Source organism: Mobula hypostoma, chromosome 23, assembly GCF_963921235.1.
Source record: "Mobula hypostoma chromosome 23, sMobHyp1.1, whole genome shotgun sequence".
Taxonomy (NCBI): domain Eukaryota; kingdom Metazoa; phylum Chordata; class Chondrichthyes; order Myliobatiformes; family Myliobatidae; genus Mobula; species Mobula hypostoma.
In genome coordinates, this window is record NC_086119.1 from 60,676,471 (window position 1) to 60,702,787 (window position 26,317).

At 44.3% G+C, this 26,317-nt stretch overlaps 1 protein-coding gene across 12 annotated transcripts in view; it reads left to right on the forward strand.

Annotated features, from left to right (window-relative positions):
* Positions 1–26,317, forward strand: part of depdc5 (DEP domain containing 5, GATOR1 subcomplex subunit) — a 250,444-nt gene that overhangs the window by 56,261 nt on the left and 167,866 nt on the right. For all 12 annotated transcript variants that reach the window (XM_063031849.1, XM_063031837.1, XM_063031844.1 and 9 more), the window contains 7 exons: positions 3,622–3,725; positions 4,909–4,983; positions 6,331–6,465; positions 11,839–11,900; positions 16,536–16,609; positions 25,233–25,302; positions 26,062–26,098. In XM_063031849.1, coding sequence (XP_062887919.1) covers positions 3,622–3,725; positions 4,909–4,983; positions 6,331–6,465; positions 11,839–11,900; positions 16,536–16,609; positions 25,233–25,302; positions 26,062–26,098 — 557 coding nt within the window. The remainder of the gene's footprint in view (positions 1–3,621; positions 3,726–4,908; positions 4,984–6,330; positions 6,466–11,838; positions 11,901–16,535; positions 16,610–25,232; positions 25,303–26,061; positions 26,099–26,317) is intronic.

Consider the following 26,317-nt stretch of genomic DNA (forward strand, 5'->3'; position numbering starts at 1 on the left):
CACTCTTGATGCAATGACTGACAAGCTCCAGTGTCTCTCCAGATCCGCACTGGAACCGGGTTTAACCCCTCCTTCACCGACACCAATCTGGCCGAAATAAACCACGCACCCTTCCTGAACTTTATCAGACCTCTTCTCCCCTAGTGGTTTGTTTCCAGCTCGATACAGCCAGTCGGAACCGTCGTTTTTCCTTTCCCTGTCTCCTTCTTTGGGGCAAAGCACCTGGATGCAAAGTGACTGGCTTTCCCACAATTATAACATACGACCTCAGGAGACTTCCTACCAAACTGCTCCTGGTCTTCCTTATCCTTCTCACTAGTCCCCGGCTTACTTCCTGACTTTTCTGGCGGACTCTCTCCACCCTCTTGACTACCCTTCTGGTAGCTTTTACTTGGGGTAAACTTCGCTTTGTGTGTCAACGCGTACTCATCCGCTAACTTAGCAGTTGCGGCTAAGGTTTCTGCCTCTCTCTCATCTAGGTAGGGCCTCATACCTTCAGGGACACAACCTTTAAACTGCTCAATCAGTATTAGCTGTAGCAGTCTGTCATAATCCCCATTGACCCCTTTCGAGGCGCACCAATGCTCGCAATACATCTGCATCTCACGGGCTAACTCTAAATACGTGCGGCCCCACTGCTTCCTCACATTCCGGAACCTCTGCCGGTATGCCTCCGGGACCAACTTATAAATCCTGAGTATAGCCTCTTTCACCACGTCATACCTCTGGGCATCTTCTGCAGACAATGCCGAGTAAGCTTGTTGAGCTTTTCCTTTAAGTACGCTCTGAAGCAAAACAGCCCACTTATCCCTTGGCTAGTCCTGACTTGCAGCAACTTTTCAAAATGTAGAAAGTACCGATGAACATTGGCCTCCTCAAATGGGGGAACCAGCCTAACCTCCTGGGTCGCACTGAACCCTCCACCTTGGTTCGGCATGGGCCCCTGCGCTAGCGTCATCCTTAACTTCTCCAGCTCAAATTCCCTTTCCCTCTGTTTCTCTCTCTCTTGCCGTTCTAACTGTTTCTCTTCTTGTTCTAGCTGCCTTACCCGGAACTCGTGCTGGAGTCTCAATTTTTCTATCTGCAGCTGTACCGCCTCTCCACCAGGTTTGCCCATAGATACCACCTCCAGCTCCCCTTGGGGAAACACACCTTTAGATACATAATGCTCTATGATAGCTCTGTGCATCTCCGCTCTCCTCATTGTTGACTTCCCCTTAAAAAGTTTCAACCGTTTGGCCACATTTGCCAATTCTGATTTCCTGGCATCCTCTAATGCCTCCAAGGTTGGCGCCTTTAGAAATTCCTCAATCTCCATTTCTGCTGTTTGCCCTTTCTTTCTTTTGGGAATTTTAACCCAATCAATTTACCCAGTCCCAAATTTGGCGTTCAAAATCCCGGACGAGATCCCCACTTATATTACGTACCCTGTAACTGGGTTGCCAAACTAGCAGAAATGGACCACTTAGTTGGAGTCTGGTCTAACAGAAGCTAATAAAGTTTTATTAAAGAAGTAAGTAACACAGTACTCTAATCGTAAGGATATAAGTGCAACAGGTTAGCAATGATAAAACACACATGTACACAGAACTAGGGTAATAGGAATCAACCAAGCTCTATCGCAGTCTAGGGGTAAAATGATCAGTCTCAAGTGACGCAGAGTTCAGTTCAGCTTAGTACTGTTTGCAGTAATCGCTGTTGTGCCGTTGGAGAGAGAGAGAGATAGAGATACGCAAATCTGATTCAGCAGACCTTTGATGTTCTTCGCAGTTGGCTTTCGGGCGGACCCTTTGTTATGTCTTCTGTGGTCACCGACTGTGACCCCTCCGCTCCGGATACGACAGTTCTTCCGCGGTGAACCCGGCACCCAGGCAAGGGCGGACACACACACCAGGTTCCTGCCGATCGTACCCTTTCGCCCTGTGCGTCTATGGTTGGTTTCCGCGATCAGACCTCCAAACTCCTAACAACTTGTGGGGGCACACCGCTCTTCCAGGGTCTCGTTATCTCATGATCTCGTGGTGTGTGTCGTGCCTTAGCGAACCTGTTCTTTTTATCCCCCTGCTGGGGTATCGCCTGTCCATCAAACTTCAAACAGTTCAGTTTCAAAGCAACCGGTCTGTCAATATTCTGAAATGTGTTTCTTTCTCGTTAATCTCTCTCTTCTCTCTTATTAGCATTTTGAATGTTTCTCCATTGTCTCCCTTTATCTCTCTCATCAGCATCAATCTTCTGATAACTTGGTTTGTCATCTCACTTCATTCAGAACAGCGCTGAGATGAGCCGAATCAGAACATCCCCCTTAGGAAGGAGCTTCTAATTCACATAGTCAAAGCATTTCTTACATGCAACCTTATGGAAAGCCATCTGAAAATCCAAATACACAACATCTACCAGTTCTCCACCCACTCTACTAGCTGTATCCTCAAAAAAAAATTGCAAGGTCATCCACAAACCTCCAGAACAAGAGCGAGCTTCATAAGAAAATTACACAAGCCACCAAAAAACATGCAAAGAGAAACAGACAAATAGAAGGACAGCAGGAAGGAAGGAATTGTGAGGTCAGTCTTGGATCTGTGTCTTGTGATAACTGCCCTGCCGTTGATGTTGGCCGCTTCAGTGGGACAGATACTGAACTGGTTCTTCTCACTGCAAGGCAGAACTGCTGAACAAGTAGTGTATCGTGTGCCTGTTCGCAGCCCTGGCCGCCTAGTGGTTAGCACAAAACAGGGTTTCTGATCACCATTTGGGGTTTGATTTCAGCCATGGCCTATAAGGAGTTTGTACGTTCTCTCCATGATCGTGTGGTTTTCCTATGATTCTGGGAATGCTACATTGTAGATGCATGCTAGTATTTATGCATGTTTTATTCCATATCTGTACTTTAACCTCTAGCTTTATATATAATTTTTTATAAAAGTTGAATTTTGTTGATTTATGTTGCCCCCTGACCAACACACCTTAACAAATTCCTGATACAAGTAAATGTATATGATGAATAAAGTTGGTACTTAAATCTTTATATTTCCATTGGTTTAAGAGACCAAGAGATGTGGCAAGAAAGCAGAAACAGGGAATTAAATTTGAATGATCAGTAGTGATGACATTGAATGATGGAGCGGGCACAACAGGCTGCTCCTAATTTCGATGTTTGATGTGTTCACTGTTAGCACAGCCAGATGCTGAGTTCCCACTGGATTGATTGCTGGATGTGAGGCTTTTTCTGTAAGGAGAAGCTGAGGGTGATTGGCCTGTTCTGAAGTTTAGAAGAACATGAGAGAATCTCATTGAGATGTACAAGACTCCGATAAAGTGAGATCCACAATGAACAGGTCACTGCAGAACACCATTTCAGTTGGAGCTTTGAAGTGCTGCTGGTCTGGGAGTGTAGACTTCAGTTGATGGCTGATGATAATCCTGCAAGTCTATCGTTGGTTAATCACTGTCTCTTCATTTGTTTCTTTGAACTGTGATATTATTTATGCTATAAATTTGTTTTTTATACAAATAACACAGCTATGCACCAAATTTGGCAATGATCTCATCAACTTATAGGGTTGTTTTTGGTTTATCATTGTCCCTTCATTTGTTTTCTAACCATTGCTTTTGTATTTTCTCAAGAGTTGTAGCACAGAATGAAAGACGGGAGGAGTGGACTTCACTACTGACAACAATTAAAAAGCTCTTCATCCAGTACCCAGTGTTGGTGCGGTTGCAAGAAACAGGTAATAATTGGAAGTGGGGGCAATAAACAACACAATTGCTGCTTGCAGTGGAAACACCTCTCAAGTAACCAGATCCATGCAGTCAAGTCTCTAAAGTGCATGCTATTAGAACAGCCGTGACTCGAACTCGGAAACTTTTCCATTTACATAGAACCTAGAATATAGAACAATACAACACAGTACAGGCCCCTCGGCCCACAACGTTATGCCATTCTTTTAACCTACTCTGGGATCAATCTAATCCTTCCCTCCTATAGAACCTCTATTTTTTACTATCATCCGTGTGCTTAAATGCCTGTAATGTATCTGCCTCTACCACTAGCACTTGCACCGAACACTCTGTGTGGTGAGTGCATGGAGAAGAAAAAAAAACTAACCTCTGACATCCACTCTTTCCTCCAATCACCTTAAAATTGCCCCTGTGTAAAAAGTTTCTGGTTACCCACACAATCTATACCTCATCATCTTGTACACCACTATCAAGTTGCCTGTCATCCTCCTTTGCTTCAAGAGAAAAGCCCTAGCTTGCTCAACCATTCCTCATGAGACATGCTCTCTAATCGAGGCAGCATCCTGGTAAATCTCCTCTGCACATTCTCTAAAGCTTCTACATCCTTCCTAGAATGAGGTGACCAGAACTGAACACAATATTCCAAGTGTGGTATAACCAGTCTTTTATAGAGCTGCAACATTACTTCATGGCTCTTGAACTCAATCCTCTGACTAACGAAGGCCAACACAGCTTACAGCATCTTAATAATCCTATCAACAAAAGTATTTACTAAGAAAATTAGCAGTCATTACTTGCACTACCTACCAGGTAAACCTACCATGCCTTTTCCAAAAAAACTTTTCTGGAAAAGTTCTGTAAGGCTATTAAAACAAGAGAACTTCCTTCTTTTGTTCAGTTGGGTTCACCCATTTTCAGTTCAGTAGACGAAGTCCTGACGAAGGGTCTCAGCCCGGAACGTTGACTGTACCTCTTCAATAGATGCTGCCTGGCCTGCTGCGTTCCACCAGCATTTTGTGTGTGTTGCTTGAATTTCCAGCATCTGCAGATTTCCTCATGTTTGCCTTCTGTTCAGTAGGGTTTACGTTCCACCCATGGGGTTGGTGAGGGAACTGTAATATGTTAATCTTACTCATTCTACCATTTGGACCGCTGCTTTCTTTTTCTCCTTAGATGGTTTTCCACGTGCTCAGAACTCTACAGCAGCCCAAGGGAACTACTTAGAGGCCATCAACCTTTCCTTTAATGGTGTGTATTTACATGCTCTTTGGCTTTGTTTATTGCGGACTGAACTGACTAATTAAGTCAACAATCAGCTGGAGGACTCAGTGGGTTGAGCAGCATCTGTGAAGGGTAAAGATGTTTCAGGGTGAGACCTGGTATCAGGACTATGACTTTGATGCAGGGTCACTTGTGCCTCCTGACTTGGTAGGTAAATGGATGGAGGCACCAGAAGATGAGATGGTAACCCAGTTAAAATAGGAATGGCCAGTTAGTTATTTCTTGATCTGTGAATGCTGGTCAGGATTGTAGTTACACACCACACCAGATAGGAGAGGAAGAGATGACCCAGTAATCCCATCTCCCGGTTGCTATCATAGAGATCCTATTGGAGTGAATCTGGATAAAGATTCAAATTCAGATTTATTTATCACATCTACGTTGAAACATGCAGTGAAATCTGTTGTTGCGTTAACGACCAACACACCTAACGATGTGCTGGGGGTAACCCACAAGTTTCTCCACACATTCTGATGCCAACATAGCATGCCCACAATGCTCAACAGACCATAACAAAACAACATATCAAGTGACAAAGCAGCAGCTGTGAAATAAGCTCTTGAGTCGGGTACCTTTTGGGTGTAGTTGGGGTCAAGTGTAATTCACACTGCAGAGGTTCACATGGCTATTAATGGGTTCTGTAAATGGGGTGCTATAGAGACAAGAATACGGGGTGGCTGCTAAGGGTCTCAACCTGAAATGTCGACTGTTTATTCCTCTCTATAGATGCTGCCTGACCTGTTGAGTTCCTCCAGCATTTGTGTGTTGCTCTGGATTTCCAGAAACTGCATATGCTCTTGTGTTTATGACTGAAATGCTCAGTAATGAGTGAGCATTTCCACGGTGCTAGAGTCTAACCTGGTGAATACGGTGGACCATGAAAGAGTACAGGCAGCCTCTTACAACCTCTTGTTGGTAGAAGATTTATTTATAACAGTCTTAACTGTTTATTGGATCCTATGCAAGATGGCCTGGCCCTGAATGTGAGGGGTTTCTTGATCGCTTTGTACTTAATAGTGTAAAGTGTCTGTGCTAAAGATTTGTTGTGTTTGAGCACTGCCCTGTTAATTGGGATGCCTCCCCTGAATGTGTAGAATTTGTGCAAGGTTACTTGCACTCGTTCAACAGGCACAAGGTGTTTCCATGGTACCAGGATATGCTGTGATCCTGAGTATTGCAGCATCCTGCAGTAATCCAGTGAAATGCCACTACTACGGAAAACAGCATTCAAGCAACTGATTTAATATGTTGCCTCATATTATTTGTTCTTTACTTCTGTAGATTTTCAATAAAATCTTGCCTCTTCTCATTTAGTGTTTGACAAGCATTACATAAACAGAAACTTTGACCGCACGGGACAAATGTCTGTTGTCATCACGCCGGGGGTAGGAGTGTTCGAAGTTGACCGGCTGCTGATGATTCTTACCAAACAGCGGATGATTGACAATGGTGAGGTTTGGGATTACTGAAAACCTGTGTTTCCTTTGATGGTGTACTGTATAAAAGGGCCAAATAATGGGAACATTTGAAAATGTCACGTCTTCTAATATTTTGATCTATATTTTGCATTTTAAGCAAAACAGTTTGGTTCATGTTTAGTATACGAGTAATTCACCACTTGATAACAGTATGTAAAAGCTGATCCCAGGATGTTTCATCACCTTGAGTAGTTTATTGAGGTATCAAAATATAAAAAATGTTTAACACTGAGGGAGGCCATGCCCCTGCTAAGGTAACGATGTCCTATCTCTTTACTCTATCTAGGCTCCCCATAACTGTATACACCACAGCTAGGTTTCTCCCCCACCTCTTCCAAATGAAATAACCCTCCCATCCAACACTTCCAAAGTTCAAAGTAAATTTATTGTCAAAGTATATATGTCACCACATACAACCCCGAGGTTCATTTTCTTGTGGGCATTCGTAATAAATAAAAAGGAACACAATAGAATCAATGAAGACACACACAACAAAGATGGGCAAACAACCAGTGGGCGAAAGACAATAAACTATGCAAATACAAAAGGGGGAAAATTTATAATATAAATAAATAAGCCATAAATATTGAGAACACGATCTGTAGATTCCTTAAAAGTGTGTCCATAGGTTATGGAATCAGTCCAGTATTGGGGTGAGTGTAGTTATCCCTTCTGGTTCAAGAGACTGGTGATTGAGGGGAAATAACTGTTCCTATACCTGAAGGTGTGAGTCCTGTACCTGATGGCGGCAGCAAGAAGGGAATACAGCATTACAGTCCATGTGATACAATATTCCAGTCCTGGTAACATCCTGTACATCTTCTCTGCAACTGTTCCACGACTTCCCTGCAATGACATTGTGCAAAAGTGTATACAGTACTCAGGTATATTTAAAACGGAGGTTGATAGGTTCCTGATTAATTGGGGCATCAAAGGTCATGGGCAGAAGAATGAGATTGAGAGGGATAATAAATCAGCTATGATTGAAGGCAGATAAATCCCCAGGGCCAGATGGTCTGCATCCCAGAGTGCTTAAGGAAGTAGCCCAAGAAATAGTGGATGCATTAGTGATAATTTTTCAAAACTCGTTAGATTCTGGACTAGTTCCTGAGGATTGGAGGGTGGCTAATGTAACCCCACTTTTTAAAAAAGGAGGGAGAGAGAAACCGGGGAATTATAGGCCGGTTAGCCTAACGTCGGTGGTGGGGAAACTGCTGGAGTCAGTTATCAAGGATGTGATAACAGCACATTTGGAAAGCGGTGAAATGATCGGACAAAGTCAGCATGGATTTGTGAAAGGAAAATCATGTCTGACGAATCTCATAGAATTTTTTGAGGATGTAACTAGTAGAGTGGATAGGGGAGAACCAGTGGATGTGGTATATTTGGATTTTCAAAAGGCTTTTGACAAGGTCCCACACAGGAGATTAGTGTGCAAACTTAAAGCACACGGTATTGGGGGTAAGGTATTGGTGTGGGTGGAGAATTGGTTAGCAGACAGGAAGCGAAGAGTGGGAATAAACGGGACCTTTTCAGAATGGCAGGCGGTGACTAGTGGGGTACCGCAAGGCTCAGTGCTGGGACCCCAGTTGTTTACAATATATATTAATGACTTGGATGAGGGAATTAAATGCAGCATCTCCAAGTTTGCGGATGACACGAAGCTGGGTGGCAGTGTTAGCAGTGAGGAGTATGCTAAAAGGATGCAGGGTGACTTGGATAGGTTGGGTGAGTGGGCAAACTCATGGCAGATGCAATTTAATGTGGATAAATGTGAAGTTATCCACTTTGGTGGCAAAAATAGAAAAACAGATTATTATCTGAATGGTGGCCGATTAGGAAAAGGGGAGGTGCAACGAGACCTGGGTGTCATTATACACCAGTCATTGAAAGTGGGCATGCAGGTACAGCAGGCGGTGAAAAAGGCGAATGGTATGCTGGCATTTATAGCGAGAGGATTCGAGTACAGGAGCAGGGAGGTACTACTGCAGTTGTACAAGGCCTTGGTGAGACCACACCTGGAGTATTGTGTGCAGTTTTGGTCCCCTAATCTGAGGAAAGACATCTTTGCCATAGAGGGAGTACAAAGAAGGTTCACCAGATTGATTCCTGGGATGGCAGGACTTTCATATGAAGAAAGACTGGATGAACTGGGCTTGTACTCGTTGGAATTTAGAAGATTGAGGGGGGATCTGATTGAAACGTATAAGATCCTAAAGGGATTGGACAGGCTAGATGCAGGAAGATTGTTCCCGATGTTGGGGAGGTCTAGAACGAGGGGTCACAGTTTGAGGATAGAGGGGAAGCCTTTTAGGACCGAGATTAGGAAAAACTTCTTCACACAGAGAGTGGTGAATCTGTGGAATTCTCTGCCACAGCAAACTGTTGAGGCCAGTTCATTAGCTATGTTTAAGAGGGAGTTAGATATGGCCCTTGTGGCTACAGGGGTCAGGGGGTATGGAGGGAAGGCTGGGTTCTGAGTTGGATGATCAGCCATGATCATAATAAATGGCGGTGCAGGCTCGAAGGGCCGAATGGCCTACTCCTGCACCTATTTTCTATGTTTCTATGTTTCTATGATTGAAAGGTGAAGCAGAGTCAAAGAGCGGAATGACCTAATTCTGTTCCTATGTCTCATGGTTATGGTCTGTAGTCCAGCTAGTGTAGTCTACAGGTCTGACATCACCTCCAAGGTCATGTGTTCAAAAGCTTGGTTCAGAAATGCTTGCCTTTTAAAGTCTTTTCTTGATCTGTGGACAAACACCCCAAGTTCCTTCTGCCTCACCACGCTGCTTGATACCTTCCCAATAATTGTGTATTCCTTTTTTTTTGTTACTCCTCTTCATTCTGCAGACCCTCTGTATAAGTTCAATCACAAACGAGAGAATCTGCAGAAACCAAGCAACACGCACAATATTCCACTTTCTGTGTAATGTAAGCACAGGTATTAACTTAGAAGAAATAGACAGGGTTCTCAATGAGCAGTCACAATTGTTCCACTTCATAAGTAATTACCTCATGCACTAAAATGTATCGCAAATATCTAGGCATTCACCTGCTTCCAGTCCACTAAGTGTGGATTACACTCAGTGGCCACTTTATTAGGTACACCTGCTCGTTAATGCAAATATTTAATCAGCTAATCATGTAGCAGCAACTTAATGCCTAGAAGTATGCAGACATGGTCAAGAGGTTCAGTTACAAACAAGAGAAAATCTGCAGATGTTGGAAAATCCAAGCAATACATACAAAAAAAGTTGGAGGTACTCAGCAAGCCAGGCAGCATCTATGCAAAAGAGTAAACAGTTGATGTTTTGGGCTGAGTCCCTTCATCAGATGAAATGTCGACTGTTTATTCTTTTTCATAGAAGCTGCCTGGCCTGCTGAGTTCCTCCAGCATTTTGTGTGTAATCCTCTGTACCTTCTTGCCACTTAAAGCTTTCTTCCTTACACTACCAATTGTATCAATTTTAAAGGTGTTTTTAGTCACGTTCCCTCTATTCAAGTCTAAGTTAATAATGAATACTACAACTAACTATAACTAAGCCCTATGGAACCCAGTCAAGCACTGAGTCACTCAAAGAGCCATCCACCATTAACAGAGGTGCATACACAGGGTAGCATGGTAGTCATAGTCATACTTTATTGATCCCAGGGGAAAATTGGTTTTCGTTACAGTTGCACCATAAATAATAAATAGTAATAGAACCATAAATAGTTAAATAGTAATATGTAAAATTATGTCAGTAAATTATGAAATAAGTCCAGGACCAGCCTATCGGCACAGGGTGTCTGACCCTCCAAGGGAGGAGTTGTAAAGTTTGGTGACCACAGGCAGGAATAACTTCCTATCACGCTCTGTGCTGCATCTTGGAGGAATGAGTCTCTGGCTGAATGTACTCCTGTGCCTACCCAGTACATTATGTAGTGGATGGGAGACATCGACCAAGATGGCATGCAACTGAGACGGCATCCTCTTTACAGACACCAGCGTGAGAGAGTCCAGTTCCATCCCCACAACATCACTGGCCTTACGAATAAGTTTGTTGATTCTGTTGGTGTCTGCTACCCTCAGCCTGCTGCCCCAGCACACAACAGCAAACATGATAGCACTGGCCACCACAGACTCGTAGAACATCCTCAGCATTTTATAGTGCCACATTTTATAGTGCCAGCAATCACCGATCAGTTCAATTCCCACTGCTGTCTGTAAGTAGTTTGTATGTTCCTCCCATGACTGCATGGGTTTCCTCCCAAAGATGTTCAGTTAGTGTTAGTAAGTTGTGGGCTTGCTACATTGGCACCAGAAATGTGGTGGCACTTGCGGGCAATCCTGACAGATCTGATTTGATACAAATGATGTATTTCACAGAATATTTTGATGTTTCAATGTATAATGTATGTGACAAATAAAGCTAACTTCATTATCTTTTACCTCTGCCACTGAGTTTCCACTGTCCTCCTCACACTTTCTGACTGAATGCTGTAGTCTTCAAACTGAGTAAAGGTTTGGCCTCTGGTATCTGATAGAACCTTCAGGAGGAGGTCCTTTAAGCTTGTCATAGGGGGAGGTAGTGAGAATAAGCTCCCATGACCTATTAAATAGTCCCAATGGTATATGTCTTGAATAGCCTCTGACAACCAAGTCCAGCTACTGGCCTTCGCGTGTGGCTTAGCAACTAAGCCTGGGGAAACAGTCCATTGATAGGAGAAGAGGCAAGGGTGGCACCTTAAAACCAGTCACCAGGCAGATGGAGCTCATCCGCTGTGGTTGGCAGTTCATCTAGGAGAAGGAAAACGCTGATCTCAAGCTTCCACTGCCTTGTGGCTATACCCACTCATGGGTAAGGTTTTGGGAGTAAACCCCAAGGGGAAAAATCCAGAGCTGGAGTCCCTAAAGGGACGTTGAGTTCAGTGCTGACTAGTGCCAACCTGTGTCGGTCTCTGCTGTTCCTTTGGATTCATTAGATGTGGAGAGGAGCCTGCTGCATGAGCAACAGCTTGGTCTCCATATCGTACTGCCCTGGCTTGCATATCACATACAGTAGACAGCTAGAACACAACATCCGTGGTCAACTCCAACCAACTGAGAGCCTCGCCTGAGCATGGGGCTACTTGGACATGTACATGTCTGATTGGAGTGTGGCTCTTTAGATCTCAGTCCCACAGCTTGCCAGTGCTCAGTCCTATGTGCTGATCGCCTAATGATCCCTGGCAGCCAAACTCGCTCAACATACCCCATGTTTCGAGAAGAGCTGTTTTAGTTTGCTAATGGGAAATCTCTGATATTTTTCCTTTTGCTGCTTAAAACAATTTCCTAATGGTCTCTATTTCTGTTGCCTAGGTATTGGTGTTGACCTGGTGTGTATGGGTGAGCAGCCTCTTCATGCTGTGCCCTTGTTCAAGGTGAGTGAGGCTGTGTGAATAGTCCATACGGCATAGTTGCAGAATCAGGCCATTCAGCCCATCATGGTTGATATATTGTCCCTTTCAAATCCATATTCCTGCCTTCTTCCTGTAAACTTTCACCTCCTTACTAATCAAGAGCCTATCATTCTCCACTTTAAAAAAAAATACACAGTGGCTTGGCCTCCAGCTGTCTGTGTCAATAAATTCCACAGATTCACCCCCTCTGCTGAAGAAATTCCTTCTCATTTCTGTTCTAAAAGGATGTCCTTTTATTTTGAAGCTAAGCCTTCTGGTCCTAGCCTCCCCCACTATAGGAAACATCCTCTCCACATCTAATCTATTTAGGCCTTTCAATATTTGATAGGTTTCAATAAAATTGTCCCTCATTCTTCTAAACTCCAGTGAGTATGTGCCCAGAGCCATTAAACACTCCTCATACATTAACCTTTTGCTCCCCATTTAGAAAACAGCCTACACTTTTATTCCTTCTACTAAAGCGCATGACCATACACCCTGTCCTCATTATATGCGGGGGATACGTTCCTCGCAGTCGACGCATAATGTGAATAATTACTTAAATGGAGAAAATAGGGATGTGTTCCAGAAGGCTTCCTAAATATGTTTTATCTGTAATTTATTCACATTTTCATACCAATACGACACAAAAGCAGTACCACAAGACAACATTTATATTATATTTCATCAATTTAAGGTAATATTCAATGTAATAAATCATAGAAAGTTAACATCCTAGGGTGTACAGTACTCACCAACAGTGGCAGGTGTGTTCGCTCTAGGAGACGAGTGGTTATTGTGGTGTCAGGCAGCTTTACACGGATAAGGTGGATGGTTGTGGTCGTCAGGATAATATCAAGCACAGCAAGGGGTGAAGGAAGACTCACAGAACTCTTAGAACTGCTGGCAGCAGGAGATTACACCGATTTGAAGAAAGTGGTGAGGGTTGTTTGCTTGGCAGGATTTTGTTTTTCAGCATAAATTTGCTTGTAGGGAAGAAGGGTTGACGGCAGGGAAAGACTGAAATGCTGACTCCGTTCTAAACTTGGGTCCATGTCCATCGCCATTTGTGCCAAGTGTTCTGACTTCCACCATTCCCTCACTGTTGGTAAACTCCCGGGATTTTCAAAATCGTCTGTTGCCTGCAGCATCTGAGAGATAGTTTGCTGTTAAAAAAAAACGTATGCCTTGAATGTGGATCACATCTTGGTCGAGTAGTTGAATCAGCGATGTTGTGTTAGGCGGCAAGAAATGCACTGTTATGTTAGGATGAATGCTGTCGAAATGTTTAGGATGGGCTGGCGCATTGTCAAGCAACAAAAGAACCTTAAAGGCAAGTTCTTGTTCCCAGCAGTAGCATCCCAGGGCCGATGCCGCACTGTTTATAATTTCCAACTTTTTTTCAAGTGTTAAAACGGTTCTCTGCCGCTCGGCTGATGGCCCAGGACATGAGATTGGACACTTAGGGGGCATGGTTAAATATTTTAAGCACAAAATCACTTCACCGTAGGTAAAACCAACAAAAGTTTAAGAGCGCAGGATCGCACATCCACGCCTTGCCAAAACCAATGTGAGACTGGTGGGAGTGAGATTGTGAGGTGCGCACCTGACTTGTATTGGCGGGAAAGCAATGCTTCTCGTCCCAACAGTGAGACTGAGGCATGCACACATGACTTGAATTGGCTGGAAAGCAGTGTTCCTCGCATAACTGTGAGTTTTGGACACATATAAGGAGACGTTGGTAGAAATAGGTTCCTGGCATAACTGTGAATCCGCATTGTCTGAAGACGTGTATAACAAGGATACCTTTTCCAACACTGTATTCAATCTGCCACTCCTTTTCCCAGCCTCCTTCTGCAAACTACCTGCTTCTTCAGTACTATCTCTGTATCGTTCACAAATGGCCACAAAGCCATCAATTCTATCATCCAAATCATTGACATATAACATGAAAAGAAGCGGTCCAAACAGTGACATCTGTAGAACACCACTAGTCACTGGCATCCAACCGGAAAAGGCCCCCTTTATTCCCACTCTGCCTCCTGCCAGTCAGCTAATTTTCCATCCACACTAGTATCTTTTCTGTAATACCATGGGCTCTTATCTTGTTAAGCAGTCTCATGTATAGCACTTTGTCAAAAACCTTCGGAAAATCCAAGTACACAACATCTGCTGACTCTCTCCTGTCTCTCGTGCCTGTTCTTTTCTTAAAGAAGCAAATTTTTAATTTAATTTAATTTTTAATAAGGCATGGTTTCCCATGCTGATTTTATCATGTACCTCTAAGTATCCTGAAACCTCATTCTTAAAGGACTCCCAGCATCTTCCCCACCACTGAAGTCAGGCTGACTGGCCTGTAATTTTCTGTCTTATAACCATATAACAATTACAGCATGGAAACAGGCCATCTCGGCCCTTCTAGTCCGTGCTGAACTCTCTCACCTAGTCCCACTGACCTGCACTCAGCCCATAACCCTCCATTCCTTTCCTGTCCATATAGCTGTCCAGTTAATCTTTAAATGACAACATCGAACCTGCCTCAACCATTTCTGCTGGAAGCTCGTTCCACACAGCTACCACTCTCTGAGTAAAGAAGTTCCCCCTCATGTTACCCCTAAACTTTTGCCCTTTAACTCTCAACTCATGCCCTCTTGTTTGAATCTCCCCCACTCTCAATGGAAAAAGCCTATCTATGTCAACTCTATCTATCCCCCTCATAATTTTAAATACCTCTATCAAGTCCCCCCTCAACCTTCTATGCTCCAAAGAATAAAGACCCAACTTGTTCAACCTTTCTCTGTAACTTAGGAGATGAAACCCAGGTAACATTCTACTGAATCTTCTCTGTACACTCTCAATTTTGTTGACATCTTTCCTACAATTCAGTGACCAGAACTGTACACAATACTCCAAATTTGGCCTTACCAATGCCTTGCACAATTTCAGCATTACATCCGAACTCCTATACTCAATGCTCTGATTTATAAAGGCCAGTTTTCTTCACCACCCTATCCGCATGAGATTCCACCTTCAGGGAACTATGCACCATTATTCCTAGATCCCTCTGTTCTACTGAACTGATCCCTCTTGTCTCCTCTCTGCTTAAAGAGTGGAGACTCTGACTTTTATCACCCTTCATATCATCTTGACTCAAAAGATCTAAGGTGTAGAATTAGTTTCCATATCTCCTATTGAAAGGAGGATGGCATTCAGTCTGTCAAACCTATGCTAGCTCTCAGTAAACCTGTTCCCTACTAATTTTCCCTGTAACGTTTTTCCCTACATTACCATCAGTTCCCTCCCCCCCCCCAATTCTACCACTTAAGTGTAGACTTGGGGTGATTTACAGTGCCCAGTGGATCTAATGATCTAATCTGTAAGAAAGAGCAATGGAGGGAAATTGGTGGGAGTAGGGCGTAGGTCCCTCCATAGTACTGTGCTGTAGAAATAATGAATACTTGTGTAAACAGTATTAGAATAAGTGTGGCCAAAGCAGCCTTCACGGCGAGCTCATAGAGTGTATTGAGGGTGGTTTCTGGAAGAAAGCATTATGGAACTTGCCAGGGAACACCATGTTCATCATTGATAACTGATTCAAGACCAGGATTAGTTTATAATTTCATAATAAAGGTTTAGTGTAAATTTATTATCAAAGGACGTATGCTGTGTGTCACCATACACTACCCTGAGATTCATTTTCTTGCAGCCATTTACAGAAAAATAAATACAATAGAATTTATGAAAACTAAATAACGAAGTCTGACAAACAATGTGCAAAAAAAAAAACAAATCATGCAAATAATTTAAAGTTAATAAATAGTACTCGGAGCATGAGTTGTAGCCTACTTGAAAGTGAGTCTGTAGGTTGTGGGGTCAGTTTTGTGTTGGGGTGAGTGGAGTTATTCAAACTGGTTCAGGAGCCTGATGGTTGAGGGGTAACAACTGTTCCTGACCCAGGTGGTGTGAGTCTTGAGGCTCCAGAACCTCCTCCCTAATGGCAACAGCAAGAAGAGAGCATGGCCTGGGTGGTGGGGGTCCTTGATGATAGATGTTGCTTACTTGTGGCAGCACTCCATGTAGATGTGCTCAGAGACAAAGAGGGCATTCTGTGTGATGGACTGGGCTGTAACCACCACATTTGTAGACTTTTCCGTTCCTGGGCTTTGGTGTTTTCATACCAGGCCCTGATACAACCAATTTAAAAGAGGTGAAACCTAGGAAGATGAATGATTATGATTTGATAGAATTTGCTATTCAGCTTCACTGTGAGAAAATTGTGTATGAAACCTATGTCTGAGACTAGTGTCTTAAGTGAAGTCAATTGCAAAAATCTTTGGTCTCAGTTAGTGTAGGCAGGGGTGTGGGATTGGAAGGAAATGTAGTCAGAGGCAGAACCAGATATTTAAAGAGATATTTCAATATCGATAAATTTGATTGAGGAGTAAAGATGTTAAAAGAAAAGTGCAAGCTTCATGTTTGTCATGTGTACATTGAAACATGGAATGAAATACATTGTTGTGTTAACAGCCAATGCACTGGAATTGGTTAACATTATCCTCTGTATATTCCTTTGGAGTTTTGTTGGTATGAAATATTTAACTCCTCCCTTATTAACAGCTGCACAATCGAAAGATCCCTGGGGATTCTCGTCTGGGTGATGACTACAACATTCCTCACTGGATAAACCACAGGTAGGTGATTCTTGCGATGGCACTTCCATTACTCAGTCATTGACTGGCAGAAGTGGATGTGGCTGTGACAGTAGCAAACTCAGCACTATCAGCACTGTGGCTCTGTGTTGGCTCTTTCTCTGTCAGAAGGTCAGCTGTTGAAGGTGTGGATCTGAGTTGTGGAATGGAGGAGGCTTTATCCTAGGTCAGTGCTCGGTACAATATTGGGTGCTACGCTATCAGAGGTGATATCTTCAGATGAGATGATAAACCAAGACAATGTCTATCATGGGTAGGTGTTTAAAAAAAAATCTTTGACTCAATTTAAATGAAAGCAGATGATGTTGTTGCCAGTGTTTAATCTTCAACCAATGTCACATACATTACCTTGTGCATTGATATTGGTGGGACTTTGCTGAACATGAATAGGTTCCTATACTTCTTACAATTGCTACAGTGAACACACACAAACGCTTTGAATATATTTTGTGCACTGAACTATCAGCTTCTAAACATAAGCAAGGTTTTTTAATATATAAATGACAGATGAGGAAGTAGAAGGGTGAGTTAGTAAGTTTTCAGGTAACACGTAGGTTGGTGGAGTTGTGGACAGTGTAGAAGGTTGTAGGTTACAATGGGTGTATGGGGTGTCAGGGGATAGCACCTCTGGTGGGGGAACGTGTCACGTCCTTTTAAAGGCGGTTAGTCCAGCTTTGGTCCCCACCTGGCACTCAGCTCTCACCTGTGGCTCCCCGTAGCTGTTTGCATGCGACAGCGGCCACACCCCGGGCAACGGCTTCGACACGCCGGCTAAACCAGGTGAGGGTAGCCGACGAGTCTCAAACCCTCAGTGAGATAAGGAGTTGTCTATCCCAGCATGTAAAGACAGACTCCGGCGGATTGAGCGGACGAGACCAATGGAAGGTCCAACGGTCAAGAAGGCGGTCTCTGCAAGCGTCGTGGAACGTGTAGAGCAGGACAAGACACAGAAGACATCCTGGTCATCCACTGCGCCTAGTCCGATCTCCAGCCATCTCGACTCTGTCTTGTCACTGGATCCAGATGGGAATTGGGAAGAGAGAGTGAGGCTGACACTGCGCAACTCTCCCTCACTTAAATCCAAACCATGTGCTAGTCTCGACACCATCATAATGAGGTCCTCATCGACGTCGACAATGGACGAACACACAACAATGGGACATTGACAGGATGCAGAACTGGGCTGAGAAGTGGCAGATGGAGTTCAACCTGGCAAAGTGTGAAGTGATTCACTTTGGAAGGTTGAATTTGAAGGCAGAATACAGGATTCTTAACTGTGTGGTGGGAAGGGGGGAAGAAAGGATCTTGGAATCCATGTCCATAGATCCTGCAAAGTCGTCACGCAAGTTGATAAGGGTTGTTAAGAAGGTGTATGATATGCTGGCCTCTTATTGGTCAGGAGATGGAGTTCAAGAGCTCCAAGGTAATGTTGCAGCTCTATAAACTCCTGGTTAGACCACCCTTGGAATATTGTGTTCAGTTGTTGTTGCCTCATAGGAAGGATGTGGAAGTTTTGGAGAGACTGCAGAGGATATTTACCAGGATGCTGCCTGGATTAGAGAGCTTGTTTTATGAGGACAGGTTGAGTGAACTAGGGCTTTTCTCTCTGGAATAATGACAGATGAGAGGTGACCTGATAGAGGTGTATAAGATGTTACGAGGTGTAGGTTGAGTGGATGACCAGAGAATTTTTCCCAGTGTGGAAATGGCTAATATAAGGGCATAATTTTAAGGTGATTGGGAGGAGATGTCAAAGGTAAATATTTTACAGAGAGGTGGGTGTGTGGAATGCCCTGCCAGGGGTAGTGATAGATTCATCTGGGACATTTAAAAAAAAAGACTCTTAGACCAGCACTTGGATAATAGAGAAATGGAGGGCTACATAGGAGGGAAGGGTTAGAATAATCTTAGAGTCGGTTAAAACTTTGACACAATGCTGTGGGCTGAAGAGCTTGTACTGTGCTATAGTTTTCTAGGTTCTGTTTTTGTTTAACCTTCGTCTCTGAGCAATTAATTGGAAGGTCAAGAGTCTGCTTCCTGTGTTTCTGGAAGGCTCCTTCCCCTCCAAACCCAGATGCCACCCAGCACTAACATAAAGAGAGAGGGTCACCAGCTTCAGAACTCCTACTGCTGCACTCAGCTATGGCAAAGGCGACTGTTCCATCAGGATAGAATGTGAAGCACAGGACTGGAGACCACCAATGTGTGAAACATTATTGTTGGGCATGGACAGGAAGGTTAAGTGGATCTGCTCCCGTGCCAGCAAAGGTGAGATGTGGTGGTTAAATGTGGATGAAGGCCCCGAAACTGAACAGTTTCAAATCCACCAGACTATCTGAGGTCGGGCCAAGACTCAGCAACACACTCCCACCTGGCTCAGACCCCTGTTCACCTTTGGCCAAACTTGCCACAATTCTCTGTACATACTCATGTTGTGGCAGACCCACCCTTCACACCTGTGCATTTTGACTGGATTTTAACTGGTGGTGTGGAGAGGCAAGAGGAAGAGAGGTAAGCTTGTGAGAGATGTACGGGAACAGTAAAGATATTATAAAGCCAATGGCACCATACAGGCCCTTTGGCCCACAAAGCTGTGCCGAACATGTCCTTACTATAGAAATTACCTAGGGTTACCCATTGCCATTCCATGCACTCACCACTCATTGCTTTAAAAAAATACTTACCCCTAACATCTTCTCTGTACCTGCTTCCAAGCACCTTAAAACTATGCCCTCTCGTGTTAGCCATTTCAGCTCTCGGAAAAAGCCTCTGACTATCCACACAATCAATGCCTCTCATCATCTTATACACCTCTATCAGTCACCTCTCGTCCACCATCGCTCCACAAGGAAAGGCTGAGTTCAATCAACCTATCCTCATAAGGCATGCTGCACAATCCAGGCAACATCTTTGTAAATCTTCTCTGCACCCATTTTATGCTTTCCATATCCTTCCTATAGTGAGGTGACCAGAACTGAGCACAATACTCCAAGTGAGGTCTGCAACACCTGTCGGCTCCTAAACTCAATCCATGGTTGATGAAGGCCAGTGCATGATATGCCTTCTTAACCACAGAGTCAACCTGAATAACAACTTTGAGTGTCCTCTGGACTCGGACCCAAGATCCCTCTGATCCTCCACACTGCCAAGAGTCTTACAATTAATAATATATTCTGCCATCATATTTGACCTACCAAAATGAACCACCTCATACATATCTGGGTTGAACTCCATCTGCCACTTCTCAGCCCAGTTTTGCATCCGATCAATGTCCAGCTGTAACCTCTGACAGACCTCCACATTATCCACAACACCTCCAACCTTTGTGTCATCAGCAAATTTACTAACCCATCCCTCAACTTCTTCATCCAGATCATTTATAAAAATCACGAAGAGTAAGGGTCCCAGAACTGATCCTTGAGGCACACACCTGGTGACCGACCTCCATGCAAAATATGACCTGTCCACAACCACTCTTTGCATTCTGTGGGCAAGCAAATTCTGGATCCACAAAGCAAGGGCCACTTGTATCCCATGCCTCCTTACTTTCTCAATAGACTTTGCATGGGGTACCTGATCAAGTGCCTTGCTGAAATTCATATACACTACATCTATTGCTCTACCCTCATCAATGTGTTTAGTCGCATCCTCAAAAAATTCAATCTGGCTCGTAAAGCACGACCTGCCTTTGACGAAGCCATGCTGACTATTCCTAATCATGTTATGCCTCTCCAAATTTTCATAAATCCTGCCTCTCAGGATCTTCTCCATCAACTTGCCAACCACTGAAGTAAGACTCACTGGTGTATAATTTCCTGGGCTAGCTCTACTCCCTTTCGTGAATAAGGGAACAACATTTGCGAGCCTCCAATTCTCCAGAACCTCTCCTGTCCCCATTGATGATGCAAAGATCATCGCCAGAGGCTTAGCAATCTCCTTCCTCGCCTCCCACAGTAACCTGGGGTACATCTTGTCCAGTCCCGGTGACTTGTCCAACTTGATGCTTTCCAGAAGCTCCAGCACATCCTCTTTCTTAATATATATATATGTTCAAGCTTTTCAGTCCACTGTAAGTCATCCCTACAATCGCCAAGATCTTTTCCCGTAGTGAATACTGAAGCAAAGTATTCATTAAGTAACTCCACTATTTCCTCCCGTTCCATACACAGTTTTCTACTGTCACACTTGATTGGTCCTATTCTCTCACATCTTATCCTCTTGCTCTTGCAGAATGCTTTGGGGTTTTCCTTAATCCTGTCCGCCAAGGCCTTATCATGGCCCTTTCTGCCTCTCCTAATTTTATTCTTAAGCTTCTTCCTGCTAGCCTTATAATATTCAAGATCTCTATCATGAACTAGTTTTTTGAACCTTTCTTAAGCTTTTCTTTTCTTCTTGACTAGAGTTACAACAGCCTTTGTACACCACGGTTCCTGTACCCTACCATCCTTTCCCTGTCTCATTGGAATGTACCTATGCAGAACTTCACGCAAATGTCCCCTAAACATTTGCCACATTTCTTACGTGCATTTCCCTGAGAACATCTGTTCCCAATTTATGCTTCCAAGTTCCTACCTCATATTTCCCCTTACTCCAATTAAACACTTTCCTAACTTGTCTGTTCCTATCCCTCTCCAATGCTATGGTAAAGAAGATAGAATTGTGATCACTATCTTCAAAATGCTCTCCCACTGAGAAATCTGACACCTGACCAGGTTCATTTCCCAATACCTCTCCTCTTGTAGGCTTATCTACATATTAGAATATAGAACATAGAACAGTACAGCACAGTACAGGCCCTTTGGCCCACAATGTTGTGTTGACCCTTAAACCCCCCCCCACCTTAAATTCCTCCATATACATGTCTAGTTGTCTCTCAAATTTCTCTAGTGTATCTGCCTCCACCACTGACTCAGGCAGTGTATTCCATGCAACAACCACTCTGAGTGAATAAACCTTCCTCTAATATCCCCCTTGAACTTCCTATCCCTTACCTTAAAGCCATGTCCTCTTGTATTGAGCAGTGGTGCCCTGGGGAAGAGGCGCTGGCTATCCACTCTGTCTATTCCTCTTAATATCTTGTATACCTCACTCATGTCTCCTCTCATCCTCCTCCTCTCCAGAAAGTAAAGCCCCAGCTCCCTTAATCTCCCTTAATATTGTGTCAAGAAACCCTCCTGAACACACCTAACAAACTCCACGCCATCTAAACTCCTCCAGGGAGATGCCAGTCAATATTTGGGAAATTAAAATCTCCCACCACGACAACCCTATTGTTTTTACACCTTTTCAGAATCTGTCTCCTTTTCTGCTCCTCGATGTCCCTGTTACTATTGTGTGGTCTATAAAAAATGCCCAGTAGAGTTATTGAACCTCTTCCTGTTCCTAACTTCCACCCACAGAGTGGAATCCCTCCATGACTTCCTCCTTTTCTGCAGCTGTGACACTATCTCTGATCAACAGTGCCATGCCCCCACCTTCTTTTGCCTCCCTCCCTGTCCTTTCTGAAACATCTAAAGCCTGGCACTCTAAGTAATCATTCCTGTCCCTGAGCCCTCCAAGTCTCTGTAGTGGCCACAACATCATAGCTCCAAGTACTGATCCACGCTCTAAGCTCAGCCCCTTTGTTCATAATACACCTTGCATTAAAATAGACACATCTCAAACCATCGGTATGTGCGCATGACTTCCCTATCCCCTGCCTATTCTTCCTCTCGCACTGACTCCAAGCTTTCTTTATTTGTTAGCCAACTGCCTCTTCCTCTGTCTCTTCAGTTTGGTTCCCACTCCGCAGCATTTCTAGTTTAAAGTCTCCCCAGTAGCTCTAGCAAACCTCCCTGCCAGAATATTGGTCCTTTTTGTACAGGTCACACCTGCCCCAAAAGAGGTCCCAATGATCCAGAAATCTGAATCCCTGCCCCCTGCCCCCTGCCCCCTGCCCCCTGCTCCAATCCCTCAGCCATGCATTAATCTTCCACCTCACTCTATTCCCATACTCACTATCGCGTGGCACAGGCAGTAATCCCGAGATTACTACCTTTGAGGTCCTGCTTCTCAACTTCCTTCCTAACTCCCTGTAGTCTGTTTTCAGGACCTCTGGCTGTTCTCCTTCCCACTTCAGGATATCGTGGACGTGATCAGAAATATCCCGGACCCTGGCGCCTGGGAGGCAAACTACCATCAATGTTTCTTTCCTGCGTCCCCATAATCGCCTGTCTGACCCCCTAACTGTAGAGTCCCCAATCACTGCTACCATCCTCTTCCTTTCCCTACCCTTCTGAGCCACAGGGCCTGACTCTGTGCCAGAGGCGCAGACACTGTTGCTGCTCCCAAGTAGGCTGTCCCCCCCCCTCCTCCGCAAACAGTACTCAAACAGGAGTACTTATTGTTAAGGGGGGCAGCCACAGGGGTACTCTCTAGTATCTGACTCTTACCCTTCCCTCTCCTGACTGTTACCCACTTATCTGTCTCCCGAGGCCCTGGTGTGACTACTTGCCTATCACTCCTCTCTATCACCTCCTCGCTGTCCCTGACCAGATGAAGGTCATCGAGCTGCATCTCCAGTTCCCTAATGCTGTCCTGGAGGCTGGGAGTCTCTTGGACCTCCCACATCTGACACCGAGCACAGAACACCGGCCTCACACACAGACTTCCTATCTGTACTCTACACAGGCAACCTTGACCCGTTATCACCGAAGTCCCGTTGAGCCAAAGCTCTCCTTCTCTGTCTCCCTCTACTCTGTCACCCACTCTGTACAGCTGTCTCCTTTAAGCTCTTCTCACTGTTCTAACTAGCTGACGTCCATGCGCTTGCGCAGTCGTACCTCAATCAAACTGCTGAAGAAATAATCGTCTCCATTTAGTCCCTTCTCGCTGTTCTAACTGGCTGACGTCCACGTGCTTGTGCAGTCTTTCTTCAGAGTGAAGGGGATGACGAGGCATAGAAGAAGTCATAGTCATCCACTGCAACCAAGGAAACCCACAGTTGTGATGACTAGTCGTACCAGTGGACCGGGACTTCTGAGTTCGAGTGGAACTACTCCTGTGCAATGGCTTCTCCACTTTAAAAATTCTCCCGCACAGTTTTCTTTGTCCATTTCATCTCATCTAAAGAACTGCACAGGTCTGACTGTCATCGTTGGATATGATGGACAACCAATCATGGGGAGAGAGGGGGCAGAAGGGCAAAGACTGGAGTCAGCACTGGAGACAGGGAATGGGCTAGTTCTGGGTCAAATCCACCCAAACTCTGCACTGAAGAGCTTGAGATTATTCACCACCACCCAGTTCATTGGTGCTTTTGTGAGATCAACAAGGTCTAGTTGGTTGGGAGATCCCTGTTAAAGTTCACAGTAGATTTATTATCAATGCAGGAATATATGATTATGACACGTAGTCCTCTTTTATTGTCATTTAGTAATGCATGCATTAAGAAATGATACAATATTTCCTCCGGTGTGATATCACAAAACACAGGACAAACCAAGACTGAAAACCTGACAAAACCACATAGTTATAACATATAGTTACAAACAGTGTAACAATACCATAACTTGATGAAGAAGTCCGTGAGCACAGTAAAGTTCAAAGTTTCTCAAATGTCCCACATCTCACGCAGATGGGAGAAGGAAGAAAAACTCTCCCTGCAATGCCAACCACAATCGGACTCTGAGTCATCCGAAAACTTCGAGCTCTGATCAGCTCTCTGACACCGAGTACTGAGCGCCATCTCTGTCTGAGCGATTAGACCTCCTTCTCAGTTGCCAAAAGCAGGCAAGGCCGGTGATTTTGGGGCCTACCCTCTGAAAGATTCCCAACCACACAGTAACACCAGCAGCGGACGGGTGTTTCAGAAATTTCTCCAGATGTTCCTCTGTGCTTTCACGTCCATTCTCCATCAAATCAGAATTGTCCACGGCCCCTATTTAACAGATACAACATCATTTTTCACCGGAGAGCTGTGCACGTGCGGCACACTGCCATCTTCTCCTCCTGCCTTTTTGAGATTATTCACCACCACCCAGTTCATTGGTGCTTTTGTTAGTTCAACAAGGTCTAGTTGGTTGGGAGATCCCTGTTAAAGAATATGTCACCATATATGGCCCTGAGGTTCATTTTCTTGCAGGCATTTACAGGAAAAACAAAGACATACAGTAGACTCAGTGAGAAACTGCTCGCAAAGACAAAATCAACTAATGTGCAAAAGAAGACAAATGGTGCAAACAAAAGTTAGTAAGTAAATAAATTACATGAATTGTAGTTAGTCCATTGGTTGTGGAATGAGCTCAGTGTTGAGTGAAGTTACCCATGCTGGTTCAGGAGTCTGGTGGTTGAAGGGCAATAACTGTTCTTGGACCTGGTAGTGTGGGACCCAAGGCTGCTGTACCTCCTTCCCAGTGGCAGCAACGAGAAGAGAGTATTGCCTGGATGAATGCTGATTTCGTGTATTTGTGCTCCTTGTAGATGTGCTTAATAGTGGGGAGGGTTTTGCCTGTGATGGACTGTGCTGCATCTACCTCTCTGTAGACTTTTCTGTTTCCAGACCAGGCTAGACTTAGACTGACTGACTAACGGATGAACTGACTCAGTCTCTTCTGTTTACTTGCAGCTTTTACACCTCTCAGAGTCAGTTGTATTGTAATGGCTTTACTCCTCGCATCAAGCTGGCAGCAAGGAAGGTGAGTTGTGCATTGGTTGAGGCTGGAATATTAAAGCTTTCTCAAAATTAAAGATCTAACACGGGAGCCTTTGGCTAATCATCCATAATAACAGGTGGTTCTTATTTTGAAGTGCTTTGTGTAAGAGTGATCCTCAAGTGGACTTGTCCAATACAACAATGTGTATGTAGGGGGTGGGGTGATATGAAGGGTGACCTTACTGATGGGTCTGGATGAGTAAGGGCTGGTATGGAGTCATTGGACTGAATAGCCTATTTAAGTCTTGTATGACTTATAGGTAAAAAGTGCCAAGCTTATGCCCGATCTGATCTGGATCAGCAGAGCCAAGCCAGACAGCTATTTGTGGCTTTTGTTCCCCTGGCTAAGTGAAGAGCAGTTTGAGCCAGGCTCCCTGATTGCAGTAGGCCCTTCTGTAATGTGTGGTGGTGTTGTGGTAGTAGGGGTGTGACTGAGTTTACTCAGTGGCCAGTGTAGGGTTGCTACCAGTGTAAGTGGTTTGAGGTGTGTCACTATTGTGAAAGGTTCTTGTTCAGATGGTTTAGACTCCCTGCAACTGAGAATCTTGCCCAAGCTTTAATCTTTGCCTGGGTCACAGAAAGGGGCATCTAAATGTGTTGCTACTGTGCCACTAAGGAGGATGTTTCGGAGTATGAATTTCTCGTCCAGTTTGTACGGTCATTCAATTTAAACCTCTTGTATTGAAATTATTTTATTAAAGGCTGCAAACAGCTCCATTTCACATCTGTTCTGTTTCTCCAGACACCAGCAGAGAAAGGCAAGACTAATCGAGATAATGGTAAGTACTTGTAATGCCTCTCACTTGTCTGTAGAGATGGAGGCAAGCCCCTGTGGGGACCTGTCAGTGATGTTCTTGTTGAAATGAGCCAGTTGTTTATCTGGAGACTGATCAGCTTTCCACAGGGTTTTGATCCTTTTGAGCTAACTCCTGACTTCTGGCATTCTGCCTTTTAAATGAAGGGTTGCTAAGCAGCAGTAGAGAGATCCACTAACAGCT